At 50.7% G+C, this 10,250-nt stretch overlaps 1 protein-coding gene across 2 annotated transcripts; it reads right to left on the minus strand.

Annotated features, from left to right (window-relative positions):
* Positions 1–629: 629 nt before the first annotated feature.
* Positions 630–8,083, minus strand: TENT5A (terminal nucleotidyltransferase 5A). 2 transcript variants are annotated; one of them, XM_074861928.1, is made up of 3 exons: positions 8,030–8,083; positions 6,540–7,056; positions 630–5,492 (listed from the first exon to the last, which is right to left on the minus strand). In XM_074861928.1, the coding sequence occupies exons 2-3, from the start codon at positions 6,972–6,974 to the stop codon at positions 4,713–4,715; spliced, it is 1,215 nt and encodes a 404-aa protein (XP_074718029.1). In that variant the 5' UTR covers positions 6,975–7,056; positions 8,030–8,083; the 3' UTR covers positions 630–4,712. The 2 variants fall into 2 exon arrangements, with proteins under 2 accessions (XP_074718029.1, XP_074718028.1); XM_074861927.1 differs by lacking the exon at positions 8,030–8,083 and adding an exon at positions 7,289–7,443.
* Between the last annotated feature and the right edge of the window lie 2,167 nt (positions 8,084–10,250).

Genomic DNA, 10,250 nt, shown 5'->3' on the forward strand with positions numbered 1-10,250 from the left:
AATCTATGAGAAGAACTGGACTGATTCAGCAGCTGAATCAAACGGGCATGTGCATCACCGCTCCTCAGCAGCTCCTGGAGCTGCACTGCCTGCAGCACCCATCCACTACAAATGGCCATACCTTTACACCCAGGGAGCAGTACCCCATTGCTCCCCAGACCTACTGAAACCATCAGGTGAAGGCATTGGCCCCTATCAAATACATCTCAGGGGCATCAGGACCCTCACATTACTGCCAGCAAGGCAGCTAACAATGCGCAAGTCGCAGACATCACAAAAAGATCCCAGTCCACATACTGGGATCTAAACTGGAAAGGCAGCAAGAGCACAGGGCTGCTGCAGCGCTGTTTCAGTTTTCGGATTTTGGACCATTTACACGGCCCGACCAGTGCTAGAGTGAGTATTTTTGGCACTGGCTGGGGAGGTTCCTCTGTAGCTGAGCACAGCCAGTCAAACTTGGCTGGCACAAGGCAGGGCTTTTCAAAATGTCTTGTGCTCCAATCGGAAAGCGGCCGAACGCTGCTCTTCTCAGAAAAGTGCTGCCCTTGTCCTTTTTTAATGAAAGCGAACTTGGTATTCAGCAGGAGCAGGCCAGAGCTATTTCAGACACGGAAGACAGCAGACACAAATCAATAGAAAAAAATAACTTCTTTTTATTTACAAAAAAAATCCAAATATTGGATGCTGTAAACAAAATTCACAATCTGTTCCCTCTAGAGTCTGTTTTCCATCAGCTCTTTTTCTGTCTGTGACAAAGCCTATAGTCAAAATGTTCCAAAAGAGCAATCCAAGGAGCAGTTTGCTGCAACAGGATGCCTTGCAGAAGGCAACAGTTTTAAGGAAATCTGAGGGAAAGCAAATCTGCACAGACTCCTACAGACTGCAGGAGCCTGCAGTGCTCTAGCCAAGCTGTCTTGAAATTTGCAGGCTTTTTTTTTTTTTTACTATTTATTTTGTTAGCAAACCATTATTACAACAGCAAAACAGTACACTGATTTTCTTTCTTGCAAGGGAAACTCTGCATAAAGAAAACCATACAAAATAATATATTCAAATAGGAGCTGAATATGCAATTATAGTTTTTCCTTTTCTGTGCAGTTTTATCTAACACACTTCATTTTCTCAATAAAAAGAAAAAAGCTTTTTTTTTTTTGAACTGGTAGGAGCTTCTGACATAATGCAAACCAAGCATTTAACAAGAGGTGTTTAGAAGATTTGTGTGAAGGCCTTTGTGCAAGATAAAAAATATTTTAAGTGCAATAAGAGAAACTAGAAAAATATCTTTTTGGTCTTCTAATTGCCCTTCTATTGTTAGAAGAAATGTTCTTGCATTTGGGAGGACAGCTATATTTAATGAAAAATCCCATTTCAAAGCTCTCGGTTGTTTCATGATCGCTACATTTAACCATGTTTAGCGCCCGGTTGGTTAGCAGTAAATTCAGCTGCAGTACAAACAGTTTTACTGTAATCAGGTCAATGTTTTTAATCAGTTCAGCTCTTTAAAAGGGGCACTGTCTCTTGTAGCACAAGTTCTAACCTTACATCTGATTGGATGGGAAAAATGATGTCTACAAAGCAAGAACACAGTCGTTAACTTTAAAAGTACCGGTGTGCTGAAGAGGAGGGGAAAAAACAGTTTAAAAAAAAGTCAGACTTCATGGAGAGGAAGGTGTGCAAACCGCAGAAATAAACCAGCTTTGAAAAGGGGTTCTTATTTTACTCTTGGCCTGAACTCATGCCTTCTTCCCACCTCTAACACCAGGCACCTTTTAAGCTACAAATAAAACAAAGCTCTACCAGTTCCACCACTTGATCATTAACATATGCAAAACAGATCCGGAATACCTATATAATATATATAAAAACATATTATATATGTATCAAAATGCAAATGCTGAAAGGTGCAGTTTAGCTCAGAGCCCTGCTGCATGCACTATAAAGTAACTAGCTGCTGTCAATCATTAAAAAAACCAACACAATAAAATTTGAGCTGAGAGGAAGTAAATCAAAACTTTCTTTCAACCAATGGAAAAAAAAGGGTCCTTCCAAGGAAAAATACATCGTGTCATGTACTATCAGCGTTCTGTGGTTGTGGCACAGCTATAGATTCTCAAACCCTTTTAAAGAGCAGATGACTCATTTATTTGCTGCAAATAGTTGTGGCGAGAGAAGACATACCACATTACCAGCTGATCCTATTTCCCCAGCCCTCCCCATAGCTTCCGCTGGCGAACCCTCCCAGGGGCTGGAGGCAAGAGGACATAGCGGGCCAGGAGCACCCTGCCCGGGCCCTCCGGGGGCTGGAGGGGACCTCGCAGGGTCTGGGGGATGCGAAGCCCGGCGGAGGCTGCAGCCAGGGCCGGAGGAAGGGAAGGTGGGGACAAGGTCTGCGAGTCAATGCCGGGAATGGCAATGAACCAGCTTTTACGCTTCCTGAAGGACTCACAGGGAAGGTGCTTCAGTAAACAAATCATGTTCCTACTAAATTGCCTTCAGAGTGAAAAGTACAAAGCGTGACAAAAATAGATGTACCTTACTCGCTCCATGGGGAAAACAGTGCCAGGACACGAGCCCTCTCCCCTGCCCCTGACTCCTCCAATGCCAGACCCTGCCTGCAACCAGGCAGGACGCAGCGAGTTTTCATTCAAAAGCCTGAATTCCCCCTTTTTTTTTTTTTTCCTCCTCACTAAGAAAAAGCAAAATATTAGAGTCAAGTGTCACTTAGTCATTAGGTTTTCAAAGCACAACAAAGAATTTAACACCTTCAGAGATGGCACTGAAGTGAAAACAACAGCGGAGGTTGATTTTTTCCCCCTGCTGGTCTTTCGGGAGAGGAAATGAAAGTGAATAGTTATTGTTCCAATGTAAAGTGATTCCATTTAAATAAAGTACAGTACTGAAATTGTAAATGCAGTGTGACAACCAGATCAAAGATGTTTAATATTTGCATAAAAATATATATATATAATATATATATAAAATATAATTTTAAGCAATCGTGCAACACTCTTAAAAAGGGTTCATTTCACATTTGCTAAATTCTAGTGGTCCTGGAATGCATAATGCACTCTATTAAAAATACTCCTTTAAATATTAACAATTAGTGTTCAAATCACCAACTAATACAATATTCTTTAGCTGTCAGGGGGTTTAAATAAACCTATCTTTGATCCACGTTCCACTGAATTATACATCATGGAGGTATGCAGTCACAACATTAGTGGGTTAAATGTCAAAATGGCATTACAGTACAAAATAATTTAAAAAAAAAAAATCAGCTAGTCATATGTTTCTCCATCTGTGGAATTATTATGGCTCACAAGCAACCCACTGAATTACTGTAATCCTTGCTCTTGCAACCAAAGACATTATCTGAATCCCACCTTAATCCTGACTGGTTCATTTACTCCAAATTTCTAGGTGTGGGTTAAAAATTCACTGCAAGGTGCCCACTGTCCTATGACATCCTGTTGCAAACTGGAAAACACATAGTACTTTATTTAAACATTCCTTAATTGCTACATTTTCCTAGACCACATTAATATATATTGTGTGTGTATATATATAGATATACACCTATAACATGTACATATATACACACACAAACATATATACACACATACACACACGTACCTAGGATAATAGCACACTGACATAACATTAACTCTATACAGGTATTTGCCAAGAAAAAAAATAGGGCATTTCCTCCACCACTTATTCACAAGCTTATGGTTTTGTTTTTAATCCTTGTGTCCCTGATAAAACAAAATGCATGGTTAAACCACAAAACTATATTTTTTTCTCACTTCAAATTCTATGAAGGCATCAGGCACTTTTGATTACTGTTGGTGTGTACAAATATAGCAACATCTTTCTTTTCTTTTATATATATATATATATGTATATACTTTACTGTATCTTCTTTGCTCGGATAACTTATTTGTGAAATCTTTGGTCCTTGAGTATATTCTGTTTGCCACAGCTGGTTTTCCTGCATTCTCACATTTTTAAAATGTGAGGCACACACACAGCTGGAAATAATGGACTTTGTCATCGTACATGTTTCGCTTTTTATAACTGTACCAATCCACTACTGTTCATTTGGAGCAAGCTGTTTCTGGTAAAGCGTTCTAGTCAAGCAAGCTATACATTCTACACGGTCAATCCATAGACAGCACTTGATGCAAACCCCAAACGCAGTAATTCCAATATACATTTTTATTCAGCTTATCTCTGCTTTATGCCTCTAACTTTTAATTCCTGAATATATATAGAATTGTTTTTTGTGAATTTTTTCTTTTTGTTGGTTTTTTTTTTGTTTTGTTTCTTTCATATTCTCCCTTTTGCAGATTCCATTCTAGAGTAAGAATAAAAATAAAAGAAAATAAGGCTTTCCCACCTTCTCTATGCCAAAGCTATGGGAGCAGATATTGCCAACCCATATTGTCATCAAGCATTCGTCCCTCACTTATTTCAGGGGAAGCTGGTTGCTTTTAATGACAGGCCTCTTGTGCTCTGGGGTAGGATCCAATTATTTGGGGGTTCTTTCTCGATCATGCTCCCGTTATTTATTAGAAGAACCACAAGCTTTTCCCAAGCTTGAAAACTAGAGCAGATCATCATTGCACAAAACACCCCATTTCAAAGGGACGCGTCGCCCCTTCCTACCTCTTAGAAAACGTTCTGCCCACCAGGTCTACTAATTTCTGTCCTTAATTACAGGGCAGCCAAGTAGAGTATGTGTGCTGCTGGCAAGGGAACACCGTCTGAACCTGGGCAATATAGTAATTGCTGAAGTTGGCATCTGCTACATATGGGGCTGGCTGGTAATAGCAGGTCACATTGGCCACATTGGGGATGATATTTTGCTCGGCTAGGACCCGGATGGCCAGCATGGTGATCAGATTCAGAGTCTGTCTCCTCTCATGTCCCATCAGGCACACTGTGCTCTCATTCACCACACCGTGAAGGGTCATGAGATAGTCATACTTGCGGTCCTCTAATCCCACAAAGTGGTTCTGCAAGTAGGACTCCAGCTTTCTCTGCTGTTCTCCAATGTCTGAGAAGTCAATGAAAAACCTCGAACACATGTATCTCTGCAGGGACTTAATCTCGGATTCGGAGGCAGCCCTAAAGCCCCTTACCAAAAGGTTGCAGTACTTCAGAAGACCACCTCCTCTGATTTCTTCTGGGTTTCTGGTGGCAATTATCTTGTTGCAGAGGTGATCAAAGGCTTCCTGGAAATCTCCATAGACGCTCTCACCAATGATAGTCGGGTGAAAAGTTTCAGTCATCGGATTCTCTGAGCACTCATAAAAAAGCAGCAGGGAGTCCAGCTTGATTTGAAAGGAATCGACACTGAATTCAAACTGCCGCCTCAGAGAGTCCACAAATTTCAGCTCCACATTTTTGCCACTGTTGTTGGACAGGGAGATGAGACTCCATCGGTCTGAATCATTGCATACTTTTACCATTTTCTGCACATAAGCCTCCTATAATTGGAAAGACAAAATGAGCAAATGAAGACACAGATAAACTTCCTCTTTGCTGCATTTGTTTGCACCCCCCTGTCCCCCATCCCTGCGTTTCATAAAAGATTTCATGGAGCCTGCAGATACAAATCAGAGAAGAAATGCTTAATGTGAGAGCTTGGAGTGGTGTCATTGCAAGGGGGTGATAAGGGAAGGTGTTCTGCTGGGACTGTGTCATGTGAGGGAAGAATATGGCAACACTACTTCTTTCAATCACTTCTAAACACATCTACACATGAAGCCCATTGCACACATGCCCAATATGCATGCATCCCCACACAGAAGCTCACCACTACAATCAGGTAAGAAATCATTTTTATCGGTTTCCACTTCTCTCTCCCCTCCCCACAGAAAAATTTATCAAGTGTTCACACCCCCCATCATGCTCTTTCAGTGCAGGTTCCCCAAATCTGCTCCATCTTCCAAAAAATCCTTCTAAAAATTCCTAAGGGCATTTGGCATTCTGCCTAATCAACTCGAGCGAACTGTCTCCGAGACGAGGGCACATGCCTCTATGCCGGGGCACTGAGCACACAAGAAAGCGTCCCTTGCAGGCGGTGGTTCCTTCTTGCGGGTATTTAAAACCATCTAAGCTCCCCCCCCCAGTTACCCTGGGAGCCGGGTCCGGCAAACCAAACTGCCGCAGAGCCGAGCGGGGAGCTCTGCAGCTCCTGGCGCGCGCACACACACACACACACACACACACACACACACACACACACACGCACTCCCCAGGTAAGCCAACGCTCCCAGCAAACGAGACGAGAGGGAGAGAGGAAAGACTAGTTAATCCTGAGGAGCCCCGGCCAGGACGCTTTCCTGCAAACTCCTCCTCGGTGTTAAGCGCGGGGCGAAAAGCTCACTCGCGGTCTCCGCGGGTCTCGGGGCGGGGGGGGCGGGTGTGTGTGCCGTCCCTCAGCGCACCCCCGGAGGGGAAGGTGCCCCGTTCCTCGCAGGCAGGCGCTTACACCCGCCCGCTCCGGGCGCCCGGGCACAGGGCAGGTTTACCTTGAGGGTGAGCGGCGTGATCTTCTCCTTGTTCACCCCCTCGGGTAAGAAATCCAAGAGACAGTCCAAGACCACGTCCTTCACAGTCTGAAACTCGGCTTCCCCTTTGAGGTCGGCGCAGAAGATGAGGTCCAAGTCCTTGTAGCCCAGGCCGCTGTCCTGGTGGAGGACGTGGCTGGCGGCCGAGCCGTTGAGCCGCACGTCCCGCAGGCCGATGCCCTTCTCCTCCAGCCGGCTCCGCACCACCTTGACGATCTGGCGGGGCTGCATGGCCAGCGTGGGGAAGTTGCCGCGGCCGTGAATGGGGATGGTCTCGCTGAGGATGCGGTCCAACCGCTGCACTTGCTCCCAGCTCAGCACGTTGCAGTGCGCGCTCTCGCAGCCGCCCGCGTAACTCCCGCCGGGGCTGCCGCCGGCCTTCTCATCGTCTGCCATGGTGCGCGGCCGCCGCCTCCCCGGGCTGGATGGCACCGCTCCGGCTCCTCACTGCCCCCCCGGGGCCCCTCTCCCTCCGCGCCTGGCAAAAGAGGAGGAAAAGCGAGCGGTCAGCCCCGGCGCGCACCCGGCGCCGCAGCTCGGCTCCCCCCCGCAGCCGCCCCGCACCGCCGGACGGCGCCCGCCGCCCCCTCCAGCGGCGAAGAGGGGAGGGGGGAAACACCTAGTGAGTAAAACAAAAAAAAACGAACGGGGGGGGGAGTAAAAGCCCCCCGGAGCCAGGCGGTGCTGCAGAGCAGGGGAAGGCGCCCGACCTGCAGAGCCGCCGCCTGCGCCGCTCTCTGCGCCCCCGCCGGGGCAGAGGCCGCCCTGCCCCGCTCCGCTCCGCTCCGCGCCGCCCCGCTCGCCGCCGCCGCGGGCTGCCGCCGTCTCCGGAGCTTTCGTAGTTCTGCCCGGGAAAGGTCCCCAGTAGTTTTTATACGGGGTTTCTCCGCTCTTCCGGGGCTCCGAGTCACGGCGCCCGCGTCCCGCCCCCTCCATCTGCATGGCCGGCCTCGGCGGTGCCCCCGGCACGCCCACGCCCTGCGCACCCACGGGCCGCCCCGCCGGCTCCCCGCCGCCGCGCCGCGCCACGCCACGGCACCCCACGGCACGGCACCGCACGGCACCCCACGGCACGGCGCGGCGCGGCGCGGCACGGAACGGCGCGGCCCGCCCCTCCGCGCCGGCGGAGCGCCCAGCGCGGCCCAGCGCGGCCGCCCCGCCCCACGCGCGGCCCCGCTGGAAAACCCGCGCAGCGCAGCCTCCCCCCGCACGGTTTTGGCCGCTCGCCGAGGGGGGAGGCAACAAGTGTAATCCCCCGCCCCGCACCCACGGGGGGCGCGGGCCCCGCGGCTCCTGCCGTGCCAAGATGCGCGTCCGGAGGCACCCACCTCCACGCTGCCATTCATTCCTTTTTTTTTTTTTTTTAACCGTCTCTTTTACCACCGCCCCCCCCCCCCCGCCCCCCTCCCGCCGACATTCCCGGTCATCCCAGGCACAGCCAAACTTCATACCAGAGCGCTGGAATTTGGCAAGGATCCCGCTCCGGGCAGATGCCGAGGATCCCGGGCCGTGCGGTTTGCGCTGCTCAGTTCCTGACCGAGATTTTCAAAGCCGCCTGCGGCAGCGCAGGGGCATCGGCACCGGCATCCGCGACGGGCCTGCCCGTCCCGCCCGCCCTCCCCTCCCTCCCCGCCGGCGCGGGGGGAAAAAAAAAAAAAGAGATCCCGAAAAGCCCGACGGAGTCAGTGCCTTCCAGGGGAGCATCCTGCCTGTAAAGTACAACTTCGGTAACTGCGGAGCGGGAAAAATAACATGTATAATATATACATACTTTGTAAAGATGTGTCTTATTTTAAATTACATTGTAATTATTTTAATATTTTACTTAATAACAATGAAGGTATCTGCTTGTTTTTCACCTGTTAAAAGTGCCAAGTACACATATAACTACTACTTAAAACGGACCAAGCGCGGCCCCCGTTTGCCGCAGCACCCGCGGACTCCAGGACGGGAGGGCGCAGCGGGGAAGGCCCCCGCCGCCCCTGTGCGCATCCCTCGCAGCGCCGCGGTGCCGACGCGCAGGTTGCGCGGAAAAAAGCGGAGGGGAGACGGCCGGCCTTGCGTCACCGCTCGCAGCGGTGTGACGCTCGGCAGGAGGGGCCAATGGGGGCGCGGGGAGGCGTGACGCCTGCCCCCCCCCCCAAGCGCTTCGCCAAGGCGGGGGGTGGGCGGTGTAGGAAGGAGCCCGGCGGGGCCGACTTCCCCCTCCCCCCATTGTTAGCACACACACACCCCCCCCCGTTACTTCCCTCCGTGGGATGGGGCTGTGGGGGGGCGGGGAGCTCTGCCCCGCCCGGCACAGGGAAACCCCTGACCCAGGCGAGCTGGCACGGTTTGCACCCCTCACCCCAAAAAACCCCGGGGTCCCACTGTGCGCTTAGTGCCCCCCCCGCCGGCGCGCGGGGTGGTACAGGCGGGGACGCCCCCTCCCCACCCCCCCGCCGCTGCCTCTGGTCGCAGTCGCGTGGCAAGGGCGCCCCCTGCCGGGCGCCGGGCGCGCTCCCGAGGTGGGGGGGCGGGGGGAGTCGCTCAGAAGTAGCTCGTTTGACCGGGGAGGGGGGGATATTAAGCTTTGATTCACCGCCCAAATTCCCTGTTACTTCATTACCCCAGTATAACGCTGGGGCAGGAGCACGGGCTGTCCCAGCCGCCGTGCAGCCCTGCGGGACAAGGAGTGGGGGGGACCAGGGGGGTGCCCGCGGGTGCGATGGCTGGGTGAGCCTGAGTGCACCTGCTAGAAAGGTGACCCAGCTAGCCAGGGAAAAGGTTTGTAGTGTTCTGTGCCAAGGCATCTATTAAAAGAAAAAAAAAGGGGGGGGGGGGGGGAAGCAAGCAGGAAGCTTTTAAAATCCAAGTGTGTACAAGTGAACGCTGCTTGACAGCGGAGGCGGAGTATCATGGATCCGCCGGCACACTGATTGGAGTTTGCCAGCTTATTCCTTTATTTAAAATAAATATTCAGACTACGAGGGGCGGCAGCTGGCCTGCTGAAGAGAGCCTGCAACCTGCTGCTGTGGGGCTGGAGAAACCGGCTGCCTCTGCTCGGCATGGGGCGCCCTGACTCTCCGCCTGGATGCAGGAGTAGCATCTCCTCAAACCGACCACGCGTCCCATCCCAAGAGGACAGTGCCAAGTAGTGCCCATCTCTTGTGGGACAGTGCCGGTGCCCGAGGCTCCCCGGGCCCAGTCGGGTCGAGGCCGAGGGCAGGGGTCTCACAGAGGTCTCACCGGGGGGCTGCCTGCCTGCAACACTGAGGCATTTGCTGCCCTCAGTGCATATTTGGGAAACTTGGAGAGGTTAAAATACAACCAAGCTGAGCAACATCCGATTCCCAGTCTGGCTTCATTCAGGTGAACCACAGCTGACTGGCACACATGATTTAATCTTTCAAAGGGGGTAGCTACCTCCTTATTTATAAGATAATTATCAATATGACTGCAGCCGGGTAATTGATTTCTAGAACAAGGGTGAAGATCAGACCTGCTGGCTCATCCCATATTAAGCTAGGCCATTCCCAAGAAACTGAGAAAACCCTGGCTAGGAGTAGTCAACATTTCATTTAAGTTGCGTTTCTCAGCATGTTGCAATGCAATTTTAGCAGGATTTCAAATACTGCAGGATGTACTGGTGCATTTACACGGGTCAGTAGGATTTAATGCTATTTTATATGC

This window comes from Strix uralensis, chromosome 3 (assembly GCF_047716275.1).
Source record: "Strix uralensis isolate ZFMK-TIS-50842 chromosome 3, bStrUra1, whole genome shotgun sequence".
NCBI lineage: Eukaryota > Metazoa > Chordata > Aves > Strigiformes > Strigidae > Strix > Strix uralensis.